The sequence below is a fragment of the Centrocercus urophasianus genome, unplaced genomic scaffold, assembly GCF_019232065.1.
Source record: "Centrocercus urophasianus isolate 14NV4802_14NV808 unplaced genomic scaffold, USGS_Curo_1.0 seq_14, whole genome shotgun sequence".
Taxonomy (NCBI): domain Eukaryota; kingdom Metazoa; phylum Chordata; class Aves; order Galliformes; family Phasianidae; genus Centrocercus; species Centrocercus urophasianus.
In genome coordinates, this window is record NW_024884586.1 from 22,344,519 (window position 1) to 22,367,674 (window position 23,156).

General features: G+C 38.1%; 1 protein-coding gene across 17 annotated transcripts in view; it reads right to left on the reverse strand.

Moving 5' to 3' along the window:
• GPHN (gephyrin) overlaps positions 1-23,156 on the reverse strand; it is a 308,827-nt gene that overhangs the window by 32,733 nt on the left and 252,938 nt on the right. For 15 of the 17 annotated variants that reach the window (XM_042814426.1, XM_042814421.1, XM_042814428.1 and 12 more), the window contains 4 exons: positions 20,348-20,417; positions 13,088-13,225; positions 7,836-7,928; positions 4,960-5,015 (listed from right to left, as the gene is read on the reverse strand). In XM_042814426.1, coding sequence (XP_042670360.1) covers positions 4,960-5,015; positions 7,836-7,928; positions 13,088-13,225; positions 20,348-20,417 — 357 coding nt within the window. Of the gene's footprint in view, positions 1-4,959; positions 5,016-7,835; positions 7,929-13,087; positions 13,226-20,347; positions 20,418-22,722; positions 22,786-23,156 lie in introns of all 17 variants that reach the window. The other 2 variants (XM_042814438.1, XM_042814439.1) reach the window with 2 other exon arrangements.

Below are 23,156 nucleotides of genomic sequence, written 5' to 3' on the forward strand. Positions count from 1 at the left end.
GAAATAAACATTTTTGCATCCTTAGGTTGAATTTCCTTTTTACTTTTTTTACGTGTTCTGTGACTGGAAGCCATTGCCATACTGACCTACAAGGACACAGGACAAGATCCAAGAAACTGTTAGTCTAACTTCAGTCCCCAGAAAAGCTATGGAGATTGTCCTGGGTGAGAGGAAATGGAGAGGGAGGCAGCATTTCCTTCTCCCCACTACTGAGTGATAGAATACGAGTGAAGAACACACAGCTGCACCAAGGGATGTTCAGGCTGGATAGCAGGAAAAACTTTACTGTAAGAGCGGTCAGACACTGGAACAGAATTCCTAGAGAGGTGGTTGATGTTCCAAACCTGTCAGTATTCAAAAGGCATTTGGATGATGCCCTTAATAGCATGCTGTAGCTTTTGGTTAGACGTGAAGAGATCAAGCAGCTGGACTAGATGGTCACTGTAGGTCCCTTCCTAAATCTCTAAGTTTCTCATATAACCCGCTGCTTGATTTTTAAGCAGATTTCCTCATAATGAGAGACAGTTCAATGTCAGTTCACAAAGAATATTTACTTTCGCAAAGGTCTCTTTAGCAAAGACTGAAATATATAATGCTCTACAATTATGTAAAGACGCAGTACATCAAAAAGTTTCACTAGAAGAATACAAACAGAAAAATAGCAGAATAAAACAAGTGATGTGATTTTGATAATGTTTCACACCAGGAAGCCTATTTTAACACAAATGTATAAAGTCCAGAGTCAAACTGTAATTTGGCCACAACTATATGAGAAATATATAACGAAAACAAAAATCTTTGTGATAAAGTGCAGCTAAAGGAAGCTGTATAAAAATTGAGATTTTACTGCTGGAATGTGTTTGCTCCACACAATGTCTTAGTAAGGCCAACTTATTTGGGTTTTACTGTGATTAGTGTACATGATACACACAGCTGTGATCAATCCAACATATTCTGTGCATGTCAACATTTAAAATTCCTGTACAGATTGACTCTATATTCCATATGCAACACTGGACTGTGTCCAGGACTTCTCAGACTGAGTATGATTAGCACATATTTGATAGCTACCCATAGAACTTCAAAGTAGTAATGCCTAAGCACTATTATTTGCTCATGCACAGCAGTGACACACTCCATGACTTTTGACAGGAAGCTGTTAGACATCTGTAAATTCTAGACAGGTGGCCAATGTTTCAAATGTACATAGCTGTGTTTGCCCTGTCCATTATTCTACTCCATTTCAGTGCAGCTGTAATGTCTGAAATGTGAATATTCCTCTGGAGTGTGTGTATTTCAAAGGCTGCTGTATTTTGTTCTTTGGCACAAAGGCACTAGGAAAGGTTGTAAATGGATTGTACCTAATTTACCACAGTAATGCTCACTGTACCCCAAGAAATCACTGAGTTTGGATTTGATTGAATACTGGCCCTTTTCTAAGTGTAAAGGAAATCTAACATCCTTTGAGAAGAACATAAAATGCAAAGATAAACTGGAAAAAGTGTTCACACTTGCAACATGCCATGGTTTATATGCTTTCTGAGTAAGATTGATGTTATTTTAAAGTAAGCATCTAACATTAATAAGATGAAAGAAATACTTTTTTTATTTTTTTCAAACAGAATTCTCACCATGGATTATTCAAGGAGCTGTTGATGAATAGCTGAGATGCAGCTATTTACACTGAATATGATTAAAAGTGAAAATAATCCTGTCCAGTGTGGTGGCTTGATTTTTATGAAAACCAGTGTTACAAAAAGCAAAGCTTACGCCTTGGGAGTGTGGGAGCTCTTTTGCATATTCCTGTAGGTATATTACAAATAAGTAATATTGTTTTGAACTTACTAAATAATCAGTCTTTTAGCAGCAAATTTTAACGGAGAAATGTTTTGCATAAAAAATTCACCCATTTAAAATACAGTTTTTCAGCCTCAAAAATGACAAAAAAAATTCATACATAGGAAAGAAATGTCTGCCATACATGTCAGAAAATGGTGATAAAATGCACAGTAAATATCCATGTTTTTGGAATTTATTACCATATGAAGTTAATTTTCTTGAGGTGTAGTGATGAAAGTGTTTAAACAAATTTACGATGCAGTAACATTTGTTTTTATAATCAGTTGCATTGCTCTTATATTTCATTTCCTTTTTGTCCTTTGGGAATTTGGTCAGATGAACTTAATAAAGATGACAGGGGAAAAGACAGGGCTGTTTTCTCCTTCTGTGCTAGGCACTGTGAAGAGATTATTGCTTCTCAGAAAGCATATTAATGCACCAATTTCACAGAAGCTCTTTTAAAGGTCACCGAGATCTCACACCTACCTGCAATAGGGCAGTACAGGATTTTACCCTTCACCTTCATCACTGATAATGCATTTTTATGTTAATCACTGACTAAAACCAGAAGTAATCTGTCAAGCATAGCTTCATCTCAGGCATTTTCTCTTGCACAATATTGCACCTCTCCAGCAAGATTTACAATGACCCATGCTCCTTTCTGTAAAAAGGGTCAAGTTAATGGAATGGTGAAAAATGTCTGTTTCCATCCATCCATTATGGTTAGTCACAGCTCCTCTTAAAAACATCACTGGTCTTCCAGGAAATTCTAATCCTCAGCTATTCAACTCTATAGGAAGAAAATCATTGCTCCCTGTGGTCTAGTTTTTCACAGAGTCTGTGCTGATGGCTCTTGACTAGGGCTCTCAAGTGTGTCCTAAGCTCTCCAAAGCAGGGTTGTGTCTGAAAGTTTTCTTCAATGCTAAATAAAAAAAATTCTGTTAAATAAGCATGACTATCTGGAAATGAAATTGAGAAAATAATATACAATTCACAGATTGATACAGAAATGTCCAGCTTGTCTATATGGTCGCCCTGTAGTTCTCAGTCCCATTTTCTTCCTCTTTAGGTAGCATTTACATAACCTTTTTCTCCCTACAGGAGAAGCCAAATCTAAACCTATTTTGAACTCCCTGCTGTGAATCATTCAGTTAATTGGTCTGTAACATGAAAAGCAGTATGCTGCTGCTGAGAGTGACTGAAGGGTGAAATAAGACTGTGGAGACTTCCATGGCTATAAATCGTTTCTTGGGAAGGAGATGAACATGAAGATGTGTTGGCCCAAGAGAAAACCTCTGACCAATTATTCAGAGGTCAACAGCCTCATTTTTCCTACTTGCCGCTGGGATTTCCAGAACTGTTCTCTCTCTGCATGCCCCCCATTCCGATTAATCTGGTAGGACAGACTGTCCCTGTAGATACACATCTGTGAGCTACTGAGTTTTGTAGGAGGGAAACAGTCTTCCATTTGCCCTTCCATTCTTACTACAAACCTGCTGAACTGATTAGGACACGAAACCCCTCAGACCTGTGGGCAGTTCTGAGTCCACACAGTTTCACCAGTACTGTTTGCATGCACTGCTGTGCCATAATGCTTTTTAACTAACAAAATAAGAATACTGATGACAGGTAAATAATGACACAAATGATAATACAGCAGATTGCTCTGCTGGTTTTGATAGTTTATAATGATCCATAAAAGGTCGTAGATGCAGTTGACAATCTTCTGTATTTTAGACTAATGTTTGAAAATATAGACAGACTGAATATTCAAGGCAGACATAACAATACTGGAACCACTAATCTACATACTTCTACTATTTTAAGTAATTTTACACATTTTGTATAACAGATTCATTAATCTAAGTTCATACGAGTACCATTATTGAGATAATGCCTATGCCACTACAGTATAATTCATGACAATGGATGGGAGATGCAGCACCTATTTATCATGCACCTGTATCTATCATGATTACCAAAATGAAATGTTGCATTTGTTATGCATACATAGGCAATTCATTTAGAAAAAAAAAAAAGTTACAATCCTGCAACAGGTAATGCTTCTGAAATCTGAAACAACTGTTTGAAACGCAACTGTTTTATCCGAGACTTTTGGGTTTAGCAGTTTTACAGGTAATGTAAAATCCTCATCAAAGCTTATCCTTTGTTTGCCTGCTGCTTACTCCATTTATCCATCATTTCACACACATTAGATTTTGATCAGAATGATATGCTGGGACTTGAAGCAGCTGGAGAAAAATTTTAGATAACCCATGCTCTCTTGAACAGAGGGTATCAGGTATAATTACATTGACAGAATAATGAAAGTGGTAGAACATAACTGATTCTTTTTTCTATAAGTCATGCTAGTATTAGTATGGAAGTTTTATCAAATGCACTCTTGAGTCTGGCCATGAATCACAGTCTCTACTTATGAATACTTATATGACACGGAAGGTCATGAATTGATGCTACCCCAACTTTCCCTTAAACTCAATCCATGTATCTGCTAATGAGCACAAGGACTCTTTAAACAAACAGAAAAGGAACAATAGTGCTAACTATGTTGCTGGGTTCCCCTGTGAAGCAAATCAAGCTTCTGATGCTTCCAAAAGATTGTTCAGATTGTTACCTTTCTTAAAAGGCTTCTAACAAAATTCTAACCACACTTCTGTTTTCAGGAATCAGAGCAAAATATACAAGCAGTTTGTGGAAACAATTTCTGGGCTGATGTCTCTTTTAAAATCTGTCAGCAAGAAAGGGTTCAATCTTGCTTCTCTCTGTTTATGAACTGTAATACCACAAGAAACCTTGTGTCCACTAACCTTGTACTAGGGCAGAACATTATTGTATGTGCTCCTATAGGACATGTCAGCACAATGCTCTGAAGTATTTTAGGATATCCTTGTTAGTTCCTTATGTAACTGTACTACCTCACTGTTTGAAATCATGTCCCAAGGCACACAGCAGGAGGCTTTACAGCTGCGTCCTACTTCCTGCCACCTCCAAGAATACTGATGTTAGAAGCCCTAGAGAGGCTTGTGAAAATACAAAGCAATACCTTTACAAGAGAAAAATACACTTAAAAAGAAAAATGAGAGAAGAAATTGTACTTACCTGCTCTCCAGCCTGGGATTCCCCAATGATGAATCGATCCCCTGGACCATCTGCAGCTGTTAAGATGGACAACACAAAAGGTAAAGGTTGAACCAAAACAAATGACAGTAATAGAAATTAAGAGCAGGAGAGCTAAAGAATGGTCTAAGATTGAGTTCTTCAGTTTAATTACAACAGAGTTTATGGAAGTTTTGCAAACATTCTAAATTTTAAGTCATCGTTTATTATTTTGAAAATTACAGGTGCCATAGGATTTTTAACAGAAAATTTCTGGTGATATGGAAGCAGGATTAAGAGATGAGGAGAAATTACATTAATAACAAAGACTTAAGGGAGTTCATGAACTTGCATGTATAAAAATGTGAGCAAAATTTTCTCTGAGACCAACACATGGGAATCACATGTTTTCACACAGTCTGTTGTCTACTTTATTGACATTTCTAGATTCTATTTCTGCTTTTGGAGAATGAGGACAAGCGCAGTGGTTACAGACTACATTGGCTGGATTTTCTGAAGGGCAGCAGGGCTGCTTCAGAAATATGCATTCTCTACCTTTTTTTTAGTTTTGTGATTTCAGGAAGTAGTATTGAACTAATTACCTTACACCCTTTGTTGAAGACATTCTGAAAGTTAAAAGGTAGAGATCACTGATTTAACAAACTGCAAGTCTGCAGGACTTCTAGATTAGTCAGATTTGTAATTTTACAGGGACACAAACGGCATGATTCCTAGCAAAGTTCAAGCTTCTGCCTGCCTCAAAGGTCTTACAGTGAAGTTGCATTACTGATGTTTTCTTTGAAGGCTCCAGCACTAGAACCAAAAGACTATAAACAGTCATGTTTCCATTATAAATGAAGGAAGCTTCTAGTCCTCATAGCTATAGTAAAAATCTTTAAAATATGAATGATATGCATAATCAAAGAGTGCAGAACACAAAAAACACAGGAATCTCCAATCTGTGATTTCTAAGCAGTTGATAGCAGCAAATACTGATTTCTCTGTGAAATGGTTCAGAGATTTTCACAAATTAACTGTTACTTGATTTTTCAAGTTTATTAGCTGTTTCTTTGCTAAATATACAGAATCATAAAGACAGCATGGCATTAAAACTGACTACTAAATGAAACTTTCCTGTAAAACAGCAAATTTTTTTGTAATGAGGAAATTGTTCTGGCTCTCTCAAATCTGTCTACATCTGGCCTTTTTTTTTTTTTTTTTTTTTTCCAGGCAATCAGAGAGACTCTACCACTACTTGAATAATGCATGTAATACTACTGAATACAGTAGTCAAACCTAAAAAATGCACTGGGATGATCTTCCAAAAGAAGAGAAAAAATCCTTAATGGCTACATTATTTTAAAATTTTTTTCCCTAACTAATAGTGATAAGGAGACAAGGTTTACAGATGATATAAAACTGATACAGCTTGAAGAACTAGAGAAGGTTTTGAGGCTAATCCTTTATAATCTCTGTCTACAAGCTTTGTTTCTCATACCCTGAGATAACAGATCTACAAGAACAATAATGTTGTTATTCTATTTGAATCCACAACCAAAATTAGGGCCTTATCTGTCACAGAAGTTGTTAAGAAAGGAGTTCACGACCATTCTGATCATTCTGCATGTTTACTGAGACAAAACTTTTGCTTTCCCTTACCTTGTAGCAATCAATTTGCAAGACAGAATTCTCTTGTTCCCAAGGCCCTTGTCAGCAGCATGCTACTCAGAGCTTTCCCTCTCACCTTTTTCAGCACTGTATTACCTGTATTTCTCTGGCTACATCTGCACTATCTTGCCACAATTACTGGCCATTTTGGTCTGCCTGTCTCTCACACACCTGGATAACAGACAGCTCCAGTCACATCTATCTTGCAGAGCTGAAAGTTAATTTTCTTATAATGTCCATGGGAAAGCTTATTGGACTACATCCACTGCCTGGGTTGGCAGACAGTCTTTTTTGTGGACACCTGCTTTCCATTGTTTCAGCTGCTAATAACAAAAAAGACCTCTTAAAGCCTTTAAAAGGAAGTTGGGTACTGTATCTGAATTTCAGCATGGTGTTGCAATGACTCAACACCTACCACAAGGATATCACTACCAGGATAATGTTCACTCACATTCATATATCATATGTATTTTAATTTCTCTCCACAGGTACTTAAGCAAATATCTTTAGTCATCCTTTAAAAAAGAAAGAAAGAAAGAAAAAAAAAAGATGTACAGAGAAACAGCTTGTCAAAAGCAGAAGATAGACTTTGCCTACTGGCAAAGCAGAAGATAGACTCAGTTCTTTGGGGAAACAGCTCCCTGCCTGCTCCTTAAAACGCTACTGCTCATTTAGATACAGTAACCGAAATTTTTCTGAAATACAAATCACTTTTTCTTTTGAGGTGCCTCCCTAAGATAACACTCTGATACGTATTTTTCAAAATTTTCTAAGGCAATCATTAAATAATTCACAAATAGGGAGCTGGATCTGAAATAGTTCAATGAAGTAACAGCTAAGAAAATTCTGATGAAGTCAACAACAGAGGAACAGAAGAATCACAAGTTATTCAGAAACAGATGTTCTGTTACTCTCGTGGAATTCTTTGTGTTTCCAAGGAACTCATTAGCAACAAAGGTACATGTCCATGAGCACACATAGATGTACATTTGTTCATGTATCCACTTAAAAGACCTAAATTGAACTTCCTTCACATAGTTGCATTAGCAATGATTCCAGCAATGAACTGGAACAAATCTTAAGAAAAACATCCATAGCTGGATCCAAAATACAAGTGCTGCTTGACTGACAAAACATGAAAGTGAACCAAAGACATGTTGAAAAGTAGTTTTACTGGCTCTATACTGCATGTTAAGGAAGTAAGATTTTACCTCTGACAGCGTAGCCATCTTTTACAGATGCTGGAAACGGTGGTAGATTATCTTTTGCATATACATCTTGAGCAAGGACTCGGCCCATTCCATCTATAAAGGAGAAAAGAGAAAAGACCATTCATTAGAACTAGTGAAAAAGAAAACAGAGTGACAGCAGAGTGCTCTGATGGATGGAATGTGTACATGAAGATCTCATGAACAGATCAGGTCTCTCAGGTTCTCGATTTCTGTCAAAACCTCTACATAAGTGAAACAAACAAACAAACTGGAATCTTTTTATAAGAGCAGCAGTAAGTGATCCATTATGGTAGAAACACTGACAGTTGATCTGAAAGCCAGGTAACCAAACATAGAGGTAACAGCTCTGATATCTGATCAGACTGAAAAAAATATATTGTTTATCCTGAAATCTCTTAAAATTGCATGTGGTTCTGTATTTTAATTTAATTTTTTTTGTTGTTTTCTTGCAAAACATGAAAGGTAATGGAATAAGCACAGATTGCACATAAACAATAACGATGGACATATTTCAGTAAATTGAAAAAGAAGTTTTGCAATAGGTTAGCTTTGCCTAATTGCTGATAACATTTCTGATTATTGGAGGATGAATGAACATAAGTGTCAGGATTATTTATGTAAAGTTACGCTGTAGTAGTTCTAAATATCTTAATAGCTGTTTCAAACACTCTTTCCCTTCACTTAGCAACCACGACTGATGAGCTGTAATTTGGCTCTGCCTCACTGTAGAGACTGGCATGAACCACTTCCCCCTCACGTACTTTACCTGTTTGCTTTCACAGTGCGAGGAAGAGCCCATTTTGTACAATGTGGAATGGAGTGGAAAATGTCTATCTTATCCCTTCACCCAGTGATAAAGAGGATTTATTACATTTCTGACTACGGAGTAGTCCTATGGAGTAGGAAGGGTCAGAACTACTGAAATCAGATGGCTTCCAGTATGTTTAAGTAGAAGCAGCTAAGCAGCTGCTCTATAACAGAGAATAAAGTATGTTCCTCCTTCTGCAGCCTGACAGGAAAATCTACATCCCTCTGGATTTGCTAGGAAGGTAGGAGACCTGACTGGGTCTCTAAGTAAACACACATATTTTGGCAAGAAATGCACCTATGTGTTTTGGAAATGTTCAGTTGTAGCAAAGTATTATTTTACTTAGGACCACAATGTGATTTAGTAAGCAATTGTTTATAATTACAGTAACTCGAACATCATTGCACTCACATACCAACTATTCAGCCTGAAGTAAATATTTATGTTGTATTTTTGAAATATGGCTTACTATGAAAGTTCTGGTAAAATGTATTACAGCAACTAGAAAAACATTTCTGTGATGGCTATTAGCACTTCTGCTTATCACTGTAATACACAGTATGGGAGTTATTAGAAAGCTCACTGAAAGCGCTTGAACATTTGCACTGAAAAGAACACGCAGACATTTAAATTATAGCACAGAAAAGCCAGCTTTCAAATGCCTAGTAAAAACAACCTCTGCTCATAGACACACAGAATCTCGTACAAAAGTGATGCTTCTAATTTTAGTAGGCACGTCGTATCTTCATTTTACTTCTTGTCTGCATGCAAAATCACACCAATCAGAGCAAATTTGAACAGTATGTTCCTGGCATTCTGCCATGCTGTATCTGAAGTGAATAAATGGCAAGGCAGTAGTGGGAATGAATGTCATTAAGCAGAGAAAAATGTAAGAACTACTTGCCAGAGCCTTTAAATGCCAAAGCTTTCAAAATGAAGCTAGTCAGCAACTAAAGGACAATCTGAAACACTTCTTTACTCCCCTTTATGTGAACAATCATTTAAGAAATACCTCGTTCAACTTTATTTTAATTAATTGCAATTCACAAAACGTATTTTGAAATGTTTTCACGTCATCAAGCAGCTTCATGAGATGCCCACAGTTTTCTGATTCTAATGCAAAATGGAGAATGACATGAAGTGCACTTTTCAAATCTGAGTATTTCTTTTCTAAAGCTCAATTGGTGAAACTGGTTAGTTCTGTGAAGAATTTTGATTTTCAAGGGTATTGGTACTGGGATAAAGTAGCGAGATGACAGGTTTTGTACTGTAGCTTTAAATCTTCCATTTCATAAATACTACTATGTCTTCACACTGTGAGGTGAAAATGCAGTGCTATAAAAATAATTGTCAAGTTCAGAACGAATGGGCAGCAGAAAAGCATGTTCAAGCTCTGCAGAAGTTAGAGGGCTGTTGAACTCAATTAGCAAAACTCCTCAGCTCCGAGGCTTGAGTCTAATGGCCTGTTAAGACTTGGTTGTCTCTACTTTCTACTTTTGGTATCAATTAAACTTCCTCTTCTTAGCTAGAAAACGATACTTGTTATCATGCTGTCTGAAGACTTTGCCATGTATATCCACAAAATAAGGTTTAGGTAACTGCATCTAGCTGGAATACAAGGCTAACTGGGAGCTTCGTATCAGACATGGGTAACAGTGGGTGGAATAAAGCTTGAACATCTTTGGTTTATGCTGCTTGTGTGAAATGTTTTAGGGCTGTCCAGTTGTTTTTTAATATGAAAGAGTTTAAATCATTTATCCAGGCACTGAACAATACATTTACTAATGTGAAAGACCATTTTTCACAAGGTAACTATTCATCCTCCCCTAATCTTATGAGAGAATTGATCTGAGATCCCATCAGGAGATTTATATGTGTAGATTATAATAATTAAACTTGTAGTATCACAAAGACGTATCCTCTAGGAGGTTTCCTAAAGGCTCAATATTGTAATTTCATACTATGTATTAGAAATTCTTACACCACTAAAATACTTATTGAAAAATAACTTAGAAGAAGTGGTTTTGTGCTACGCTGCCAAGATACTAAGGAATATGTCTTTGTTAATATTATTCTCTGTTTGTATAATTATATGAATATTAAACCAAGTATATATATCTCTGCAGCAGCTCCAGACTTAGAATCAGCATGGATTTGGTGTCTTTAATAAGGCAACACGAAGAGATAAAGTATAATATCAAATAAGATATTATAAGGTATACTAGAATGCCTTCTCTTACCTTGACATATTCCCATGTCATAGAATAAGAACAGAAACAATCAAATTGCCTTTGACAAACAAGAATACATCAAATTCTATACAGAAGATGAACACATAAGCGAGACCAATTACCTTCATTCTCTGTAAGGACATTTTGAAGACCGTGCAGTCTAGACAGAATCACTGCTATTTGTATGGTAGCATTTTTTTTATCAGCAGTAAGAAAAACCTGATATTTAGCCCATATTTTGACTTTTTAATATTGAAATAAATTGAATTGTGAAAACTTGTCCAAAGGATGTGGCAGCAGGCCATGATATACACTGTGATTTTGTCGAATTTTACCATAATTCCACTGAAAAGGTTTGCAGATTAGATATATGAGACTGCTACTCACTGCTTTTGTAACTGCATGAATACTGGCCTATAAGAACAGTGTATATACATAAAAAAATGGTTAACTTATATGTATCATGTGAGAATTATGTTCATTTTCTGGCTCCTTAATGTATTTTTTTTTTTTAGCTACATTTTTAATTCCACTGGCAATAAAGCTCCTGTCCACATGAGGGCTGCTCCAAAAGTGATGCCTCCTATTTTATTATGTTGGCCCATGACATCAGAGGTGGATGCTAATGGTATGTCAGTAGTGCTTGAACCTTCCCATCAATGTTCTGTTACATTTTGTTACCTGCATGTTATCAAAGTATTCTACAACTATTCTAGCAGACTAAGTCCCATGTTGATTTATCTATAACAAATGCCTTTTCATATGCATACTTCTTAAATAAGCGTACCCAGCACTGTCACTCATTATGCTGTTCACAAAATGCTGCCTTTAAATTTAATGAAAAAAAAAAAAGGAAGTTGGGCCTGTAAATCACTAACTCTTTTAATAAACAGTCCTAGTTTACTAAGCTCCTTATATTTCCTCTATACTTTTATTACAATGTTCAATACGCATCAATTAAGAAAATTCCTGGACTGCAAGTAATGGGTGCACATTCTTAAAAATTAATAAAGGTAGTAGACTTTATACTGCACATTACAACAAAAAAGAACTGCTATGAGGAACAGTTTTACACTGCAGCACACCATTCCTTTCATCATTCTCAATGCTAGTCTTTAACAATAAAATAAAAAAAGAAAGAAATGAGTATCCAAGTGATAGCAGGACTGAAACTGGAGGTATGTATGGCATTAAAACTTTGTATCTTACCTATATTCACGGACATCTTCCACATAAAATGCACGTCAACACTTGTCATCTAAAAGCTGCCTGAAGATCAGGCCCAGAATATGGACAACTACCCAAGAAAGTCTAATAGATATGCCCAGGATACTAAACTGCATACCATTATGAAAGAGCAGTGTGTAATATGCATATTCTTTGTTGGTCCAGTTTTGGTGCTATTCTGAATGCAGTATATTCAGTATCTTCTCAGAGATATGCTCCCTGTTACCAAGTATGTACACTAAATCAGTCTGTCAATGTGAAAACATCTCAAAGGCTTAAAACAGAATAAGGATTTGGTGAAGGACATGTAATCTTTGAACTTTCTAGACAGAAGAGGGAATATTCAAATTAGTAACCATTTGTACTACTCTGCTACCTGGAGTCTACTGAGAACCTGAACATTTTCACTCTTCAGGCTTGTGGTGCCAGTATCTTTTTGCTCATCACCTCACCTTTGGAAAAACAGGAAGAATCCCTGATGGTTTCCCAGTCCCTACAAACTTCAGTCTTGTTTGTATTTCAGCATTTAATCAATGTCAAACTAGAAAGGGGGTAAGTAAGACTCTTAGAGTGAAAGAACTCAGTGAATCATTGCAGTTCAATTTGAAGCCAGTTGGCATCTACAGAAATCCAGTGTTACATTCACTGCTGAGGCAAACTGTGGCTTCTTGGTTTTAGCTTTGTTGCATGTACCACAGATTATCAGAAAATTTATTCACAGATTTGATTACAGTTCAATTACAGATTCCTTCAGGAAGCCAGATTGAGATTAGTTCACATTCTCTTGACTTTGAAAGGAGAATTCTACTCCAATTATTGTCATTTCCTAAAGTCGTTTCTGCTGGAGAAGATCAGTCTCAGACCTCTCATAAAAACTAGTAGAAGGACAAACACTTAAGAAGATTGTAAAAATGGGAAATAACCATCATATTTCTCACATAAAAATCCAACTATGTGTAAAGTACCTCTGTAATTAATGATTTCTGTTCCAAGCACTGGGGTCATCTCCAGAACTGTGATGAAGGCTTTGTCCATAGATGTTAATGGGAACGGAGACATGCGGTGTCTTCTTGCTACCTTGGTAATGTCAACAGCACTGTGACCTGAAAAGAGAGCACTATGGTTATGCATGCCTCTATGCGCAGATGTAAACAGTGATGTTCATTTAAATCACTTTGCTGGAATACATCAAGCACTCTGGGGTAAATTAATTGAGTTACTTATCACACTTATGACAGATGCTAGGAAGGTACTGCATCAAAAGGCAGATTAAATACAAAAAGCAGTTAGCAGTGAAACCATTCACAAAAGTGTATATCTTTTCTTGTCATGAAATATCCACCAGAAGTCTTGATAAGCATAAAAGGATCAGTTAATCAGAAACAGAACTATTTCAAAAAGGATGCAGTATTTAACACGGTGGATGATAATCTGAAGCCAAAACTGTTCCACTTCTCAGGAAAAACCATTCACTCATTCCATTCTTCCTAGATTGTTTCCACAACCTTCTGATGGGCAGCTGCAATCTGACAGTCAGAATCAGACCTGCTGAGTTCCATTATATGTTCTTTTTCTCCATTTCCCATTCAAAATCTACAATAATGTCCTTGGAAAGAAATTTAATATACCATACCTTTGACTCTAATGGTCTACAGAAGATTCTGTATATCACAACTTAAACACAAATCACATTTCTTCCCCAACTATGACTAAACCCAGATAAAATAAGCAACAGTATCAGACATTAATGTGAAAATTAACAAAGAAAAGAGACATTAGCACTGCATATAAAGGCTGGAAATTTAAAGTGGTTGTTGATGCTGTTCCAGCATCTGTAAATAAGGATTTTTAATACTGTCTGTAAAACACTGGCAACTCACAAATTAATAAGGATTTTACTGATCATTACTACTAGTAGTACATGTATAATCATGCTCCACAAACACACATTAATACACTGTGCACAAACAAAACATAACAGTGGACCTTGTTCCTGTGAGTTTGCAGTGTAAGTTATGATGGGAGTCATAACAACAGACAGTGTTTCAAGTCAGTGGGCATCCTATACATGGGCAAGATTTTGTAGTCATCAAAGTGAGTGCAAGATAAGTGATGTTTAAATTCTGATGTGCATGAAGATAGAAGGATTGATCAATAGAAGTTTGCTTTCCCCAAATACAAGGAAGAAAATGTGAAAAAACTGTTTGAAAATGAAGCCGGCAGGGTTTGTGCTTTCTTGATGCTGAGAGAGAATCACAGAATCACAGAATCACAGAATCACAGAATCACCCGGGTTGGAAGGGACCTCAAGGATCATGTAGTTCCAACCCCCCTGCCTAGCAGGGCCACCAAACATACACATTCAGATCAGGTTGCCCAGGACCCCGTCCAACCTGGCCTTAAACACGTCCAAGGACGGGGCATCCACAACCTCCCTGGGCAGCCCGTTCCAGGGCCTAACCACTCTCCTTGTAAAGAACTTCCCCCTAACATCCAACCTAAATCTTCCCTCCTTCAACTTGGATCCATTTCCTCTAGTCCTGCTACTGTCAGCCCTTTTGAAGAGTTTACTCCCCTCGTGGGTGTAGGTTCCCTTCAGGTATTGATAGGCTGCAATGAGGTCATCCCGCAGCCTTCTCTTCTCCAGGCTGAACAAGCCCAACTCCCTCAGCCTGTCCTCATAGGGGAGGTGCTCCAGCCCCCTGATCATCTTAGTCGCCCTCCTCTGGACCCTTTCCAAAATCTCTATGTCTTTCTTGTACTGAGGGCTCCACACCTGGACACAGTACTCCAGATGGGGCCTCACAAGAGCCGAGTAGAGAGGGACGATCACCTCCCTGTCCCTGCTGACCACCCCTCTCCTGATGGAGCCCAGGATCCCATTTGCCTTTCGAGCTGCCAGAGCGCACTGCTGGCTCATGTTCAGTCTCTCGTCCATCAGGACCCCCAGGTCCTTCTCTGCCGAGCTGCTCTCAAGGACCACTCCTCCCAGCCTGTACGGGTGCCTGGGGTTCTTCCGGCCCAAATGCAAAACCTTGCACTTTGCCGTGTTGAACCTCATTAGGTTCACCCGAGCCCAGCCCTCCAGCCTGTCGAGGTCCCTCTGAATGGCATCCCTTCCTTCCACCGTATCGACTGCACCACTCAGCTTGGTGTCGTCAGCAAACTTGCTGAGGGTGCACTCAATTCCCTCATCGATGTCATTAATAAAGATGTTAAAGAGCACCGGTCCCAAGACAGACCCTTGGGGGACACCACTTGTTACCGGCCTCCACCTGGACATGGAGCCATTGACCACCACCCTCTGTCTGCGGCCTTTCAACCAATTGCTTATCCATCGGGTCGTCCACCCATCAAATCCACTTCCCTCCAATTTGGAGATGAGGATGTGGTGGGGGACCATGTCAAAGGCCTTGCTCAGGTCCAGGTAAATGACATCGGTCGCCTTCCCTTCGTCCACCAATGCCGTCACTCCATCATAGAAGGCCACAAGATTAGTTAGGCATGACCTTCCTTCGGTGAAGCCGTGCTGGCTGTCTCGGATCACATGCTCATTCTTTATGTGATCGAGCATGTTGTCCAGGAGGATCTGTTCCATGATCTTCCCAGGCACGGAGGTGAGACTCACCAGCCTGTAGTTCCCCAGGTCCTCCCTGCTCCCCTTCTTGTATATGGGAGTGACGTGACCCTTCCTCCAGTCATCCGGGACCTCACCTGACAGCCACGACTTCTCAAATATGATGGAGAGTGGCTCGGGCAACCACCTTAGCCAGCTCCTTCAGGACCCTGGGATGCACGCCATCCGGCCCCATAGACTTGTATTCATTCAGTCTAAGGAGGCACTCTCGGACTTGCTCTGCCCTTACAGTGGAGAGGGATGTACCTCCTTGGTCCCCACACAGAGGTTTGGGGATGCAGGGTTCAGGGACGTGAAAAAGACTAGAATCCTGGCCACCAGTGAAGACCGAGGTGAAGAACTCATTCAGCACCTCAGCTTTCTCTTCATCTGTTGAAGCCAGTTCTCCTTTTAAATTTACCAAAGTAGGTACGCCCGTTTTGGCCTGTCTCTTCTGGCCAATGTACCTGTAGAAGGTTTTCTTATTGTTTTTCACGTCCCTTGCCAAGTTCAGTTCTGCCTGCGCCTTGGCTTCCCTGATCCCACGTCTGCAAGTCCGGACGGCATTCCTGTACTCTTCCCAGGTGACACAGCCTTGTTTCCAGAGCTTGTACACCCCTTTCTTCACCCTCAGTTCTCTCAGCAGGTCCTTGCTGAGCCATGCCGGTTTCCTACCTCGCCTGCCCACTTTCTTATTCAGAGGAATGGAGACCTCTTGTGCTTCCAGGAGGGCATCTTTGAAGAGCCGCCAGCTCTCCTCAACATCCTTGTCTTTGAGGGCAGCGCGCCAGGGGATCTTGGCCAGCAAAAAAAAAAAAGAATAAACTCTCTTAGGGAGGGACAACAAGCTTTAAGGATTTTGAAATGAAGATGAGCAACAAAAGTGAAGGAACTACTGCACTAATGCACAAAGGAGTAAAAGATACAAGCCGAAAGATTAAGAAAATGATACTGTTAGAAATATCTTGAATGGATCTGCCTGTAACAAGAGGGTATTTGTGGGAGCCAAATGTGATGATCTAGAAATACAAATGAAGAACCTCGAGAATAACTTCAGATTGAGAGGGAAAGTCCTATCTCAAGATCTGTATAGAACGACTCTGCAAGAAATATGCACAGTCTGCAGGAAAATAGAGCAATATGAAGAGATGAAGCTCAGGTAATATCAGTGTGGAATGCTATGGGGGACCATGTTTGGCCCATAGTGACTGGTAAAACTTACGGGGGGATGGCTAGGAATCAATGTTAGAGACATGCAAAACAAGACAACTTTACAGAGTAGGGAGATTTCCACATACAGAGTGGCTGAATTTGTGTTTGATGGGTCACAGTAAGGTCTGAAGGTATAAGGAAAGGGGATCAAGGACACAGCTCTGTAGAACAACAGAATAAATCTGTTGATCAGAAAAAAAAGGTGATTCTACACAAGTCTTATTGAAAGAGCCATTGGAATATTAAGAAAAGACCAGGAAACTGGCAGCTTAAAGACAACAAAACTGAATTATGGAGCTTTGACTATAAAGAGTATAATAGGGACTTTAACAAGAACTGCTTCAGAGAAGTACAAGATGTGGCAAGAATTCTATGTAAAAATGAATCTAAAGTATCATCAGCATGTGGCCACCTTCCCTATCCAGACAACAAGAACAACAAAAGGACATTAAAGCATCATGAGGTATCGTGCCTGGCTGTACACAGAAGACATCCTCAGTAGAGTTTCTCACAGTAGTAAGGCCCGTCTGCAATTCTAATATACATTTTATACACTGATTATGGTTAATGATTGATTTCACTTGGCTTTACCAGCGATGTTCCTCAGCATGCTCGTAAGACCTGAAAGTTGTCTGTCTGCCATTTTTCAGTCCAGTTGTATTCCTTAATTGACAATTTTTATCTCATGTATTTCTGTTCCAATTTTGATCATCCTTAATATCTTCCCAGTTTCTTCCGTCTCTACTCGCTTGCTTTTAACTCATTTCCATCCATTACTATCCTACTAGGCAGTAGCTAATTCGCAATTATTTTTAAAGCAAAATCAATGATTTTAAGATAGTATTAAGAAATTACAGAAAGCATAGTTTCTAACGACATGATTTTGCTCTGCAATAGCTTTCTACTTATCCCATTTTCTCCTGCCCATGCCTTCACATTCTGGAAAAAAACCCAGATGACTGTTCTAAGTGTAGTCTTCTATCAAACAACCATGCAATCTTGTATTTTGCTGAATCAGAAATGTTTGTCTGCACAAAACTTTCAGCACTGACACATGCTTGTTCAAATCTGCTATGTGAGAGACTTCATTAATTCATTTTTTGCCATTAACAAGGTAATGATCTTTCAGAGAAAGAAATGGAGACAAATAAAACTGCTGAACTTAATTCCAGTCCCAGGAAAGATTCTGAAAGAAATTATTCAAACAATGTCTTTGTAAGTATTTAAAAGATAACGTGATGACAAAAGCAGGTGCTGTGAATTTGTCTAGCACAAACAATTTCTAACTCATTTAATTCCTTCCCTTAACATAGTAGTAGTCGAGGAAGTGAGAAACAGTTGATCAAATATAATTTAATTATACTAAGATTTTTCACTCATAAACCTAAGTTTCTTATCAAGCAAACTAGTGAGAAATTATTGAAATTGCATTGTAGGAGGCAAGTGTAACCAGTGGAAAGGTGCATTCCAAGATTCAACAACAATTTTTGCATTCTTATGCCTGTATTTTGTTAGAAACCTCATAAAAATGAGGAAATTGAAAATAAAGCATTTCTGAAGCACAGAAAAAAAAGTGTCCGAGCTCCCAGACCTTTCCCCGCGTACATGTCACTGAAAAAAAATCTGCTTAGCAACAATGTGCTGCTACAAAAGTAATGCCTCCAATTTTATTATGTTGGCCCACATTGTCAGAGGCCGATGCTCACGATACGGCACTAGAGGTTGAACTTTCCCAACAACACTCCATTACGAATGTGGTGAAAATGCAGAGCTAATGCTGGTGACTACACTGAAAAAATAGTGCTCCATAGTGAAAACGTGCCGCAGTATGCTCTTTTGTATCTCTTGTAGTTTCCACGGAAATAAATCGAAGGCATCACTTTTGCAGAGGCCTATGTACCTCCAAGAAGCACACTGGTTAAGTTTTTTAACTGGTTAACAGTAGGAACTGTCAGTAGCTACTCTAAAAACACACAAAGCAAAAGAGAAAACAAACTCCTTCCCTGTTGTTCCTCTGTACTGCCTACAGGATTAAAAAACTTTTGTTTCACAAACAGTAAAATATGCATTATTTTACACTAGTTGCTACTACAGTACTTTTGATAGAGTACTTTTTTTACAAATGATGTATAAAAAATCCTCAAGTTTATTTTTAGAAAGATTTTTGTCTCCACAGAAGCACACTTCTCTTTAGAAACAATACAGTCTTTCCAGTAAATATGTTTAAATGTTTGTGTTCTACTGCTATCTCAATCTCACTGCTAACTACTCGAGAAAATAACAATTGTCCCTTTAAAGCCATCTTGAATGAATCCAGAGGTTTTGAATGCTTTGAATGTTGTTAAGCGTACAACATCAAATTTGGAGCTCTGTGTCTAATCCATGTCATTTGTTTAGACAAAGGTTGTGGTAATATCCAGTTAGAAAACTTCACAGCTTAAATATCCTATTTTCTGACAAGGAAACACTGTTTCAACAGTATCACCCAGTATTTATACAAGGGAAACAACAAAAGCACATACTCAGAAATAAACATCCCTTCAGTTTAGAGTTTAAATGAATAACCTTAATAAACAAGAAAACAAAGATGCATGTGTAACTACTAATCCTTTACACAATTTTTGTTCTAGAAACGAGTACTATATTTTAGTTTCAAGGCATCACGTAGATGACATTAAATAACTCCTTAGACCTTCCCAAGTATCCTTCATAAATATCAGATGACTACCTACAGTAAGCAGCATTTTATAAGACAAAACGATCCTCTAGCATTGAAGCAGCCAAGTCAACTGGTTGCATAATGCAGAAAATTCCTGACAGCTGTCTCTCCAACAACCAATTTCCTATGTACGTTGTTTTATATATATTTATGGTTGAATAAATTTTAAACTAGGAAAGAATCCCATAAAACAGAAATTAAAGGCATTTAACAAATTAGACATCAGGTCATTTAGCACAAATCTGAATTCTTAACCTTTTTGTTATTTGATTGGGTTTTATGTACTCCAACTGAATTTCTGTACTGAATTTCACATTCAGGTATGAAAATAAAAACTGTGTATTTTCGGCTTGAGGTTTTTATCATCTTTGAGTGTTGCTTCTTTATGTCCTTGCACACACTTCCACACACAGCATCATTTACAACAATACATCATCACAAACAACGGGGACCTCAGTGTCATGAGAAAAGCAACATGAGAAGAAAAATTAAAAGGCCACTATCAATTAGTAGGTGAACACTATAAGCTATATACACTTTTATTTTCCTTTTGGACTGAAATCCATTGCCTTAAGATATTAAATTTCATTCCAGCCTTATCCTCCTCACCTGACTATAATTTGCTGTCTCGTGGGTAGTGTTAGTCGCACAACACAGATACGAAGTTTCAGTACTTACTTGCTCGGAGGATGTTCTCCTTGCTGCTGCACCTAGACTGGACCTGCAGAGAGAGCACAGAGCCTATGAGCTACAGAAGTCAACAAGAATGCAAAATACAGAGAAAAAATGGGCAAGCTCCTGGGATCTAAGACAGAGGCTCTACACATTCTCAGCAGCATTTGTCCCTGCTCTACAAGAAATAAATATATTTAAGCACAAATGTACTAGCTGATGATCAGAATCTAATGTAGGCAATTTAAACTTTCCCTCCAAGAAAAACCCAAGATGGCGTAAGGACAGATTAATAGAGCAAACTCAAAGAACACAGCGAATAAAATTATTTGTTAAGCTCCAGTTTTAAAAGAAGAATCCACATTTTTATGTACAATTGCCATTACAGTAATTCTGAATCTATGTCCTCTGTTTTATGATTAGACAAAAACTATTATTGCCTAGTGTTAAAATTCCATTATTGATAATGTACAGGTAATTTATAGAATTAAACTGATTCTGAAAATATTCAATAATCCTTCTTCAAATTGCACAGACAGCTCACAGTTGTATAGACAGCTCCTGCCTGGAGCCAGATAAATTTACTTCATTGTTTCTGTTCAGTTAAAAGAAATGTTACATTTAGTATGAATTTCACAGTGCAATTCTACTTTAAAACATCATAATGTGAGAATGACAACTGGTTTCTCAGTAAATCCCCTCCCTGAATGCTTACTGCCACTGTGCTATTCCAGATAGGAATGACTGACTGCAGTGAAACTGGCGGATTCACATTGGTCTTATATTCTATTAACACGGGATATTTAGAGCTCCATCTGGTTACCATACAGATTTTTAAAAATCTGTTTTTGAAGAGTATCAGTCCTGTAAACACAACACAGTTTGAACGTTACTGAAATGTCAGCTCTTGTTAATTTTCAAGTTTGGAAAGATCCCACTCTATATACTAATGCTGCGTGCAAGTTTTTAGACAGACTAATTTGAGCAGCAACCTGCCTTATGACAGGCCAGCTGACTGGGCTGTTGAGACCTGAACAAGGAGATCTTCTCATGGACAAACCCCTGGCTGCACACAGGCTAACGCAAACTTCACAAACAAACCACTAAGAGTATGAACTGAATCCTTCTCGTTTTTACTTTAGTGACGGCTGCATTGCTAAATTTCTGGGAGGAATAGTAAGCAAAACTAAGTACAAATAGTAAAAGAAGCGGAATAGCACAGGTGACACTTGAGGGTGCAATTTTCCTTGCCAAACTTTTATATTTGCTGAAAAATGAAGGAATGGATCCAGATTATTTTTAGACTACAGTTAGAATTTGTAGGTAAAGAAAACTTGTTTTGAATGTGAATATGTATGGTCTGACAGTTAATGAGGAATGATACACACTCAGCCCCTAAAAGACTGTCTTCATAAAGAAACAGCCATTTAAGGCTGAAAAGAGCTGTGCCCCATTTCTAAACCTCTTTCTTCTGTTCCACAGCAGCTTGCCCCAAATGTGTATTCACATAAAAAATCAGATTCTACAGCGCAACACAATCTATTTATTATAATGGAATAACTTATGGAAAGTAATGTTGCAACTTAGAGTGGATTATGGTGTCCTTTCCTGAAAAAAACTGTTGTCTAAAAAAAAAAAAACCACAACAAATCAAAACCAAAACCTCCCTCCTTCCCACCAAAAATACTACACAAGAAAACTGCAAACAAAAAATCAATGATGCCCAAATTTGGCCCAGAGTTGTTTTATCAAATTTCAAAGGTATGAAATGATCTCTCATTGGAAGAAGTAAATGTTTATCTGTAATTTACCAAAGGACAATTCTGGACCAAAAGGATGGTATTATGATCGGACAGAAAGCACAACAGAGAGAGGCACAGAGTGAGAGAGAGAAAAAGATAAGCAGGATGGGACGTGGCAAGCCAAAAGACAGTGTATGCCAAAGAAGACATAGGCCTATATGTGTAAGACTACTGTATAGAATGGAAGAGGCTCTCTTATTTCTCACTGCAAACCATATGAAAAGAGAAAACGAGGAATGTGCCTGCTGCAAAATAACCAAGCAATTCAGCAAACTGCGGAACGAAACTCAGTGAGATAACGTAGTCCTAAAGAAAAAAAGGCATAAAAACAAAAATACAAAACACAAACTTTGAAACGATCTACTAAAATAAACTAAGTAAAATATGTGATCCAAAGGACACAGATTAAAGCTACTAGAGAAGGAGGAAAAATGTTAGCAGACAAAGACAGTGCTAAAGAAGTAAAATGGAAGTCAAGAGAGAGTCTTCAACAAAGTGGAGGAACAGAAGGAGCCCAAACCCATAGCGCAAAGCAATGTTTGCGAATGGAAAACAGCTCCTTTGAGCAGTAATAGTTACTCTCGAGTTGTAGCCTCTATTCCTCCTGAGTTCATCTTTAAGCCCTTCCAACCTATAGTGGAGCTATTGTATGGACAAAAACAAGAGATTTATAATGAACAGAGCAGCTGAGATTTGCAGATCAAATCTTCTAATATAAAATACGTGCTGACAAAGTTTTGCTCTTACAGTGTCCAAATGACAACGGTAACAACACACAGCTGGCTTCACACAGCTGCCTACAGGTCATTTTTTTAAATTCTGTGCACACAGAGGACTTCAGTGACAAATTTAAATTAACTTTTTGATTTCTTACAACCGACCTAAAGTTTGCATTTTATCACTCACCTGATGGGCAACTCATGCAGTATGAGAAATTATTTGCTTCCCACAAATTTTAAAAGCAGCTGTGGAAGAGGAATCCATGACAATAAAATAAAAGGCTTGACCAGCTA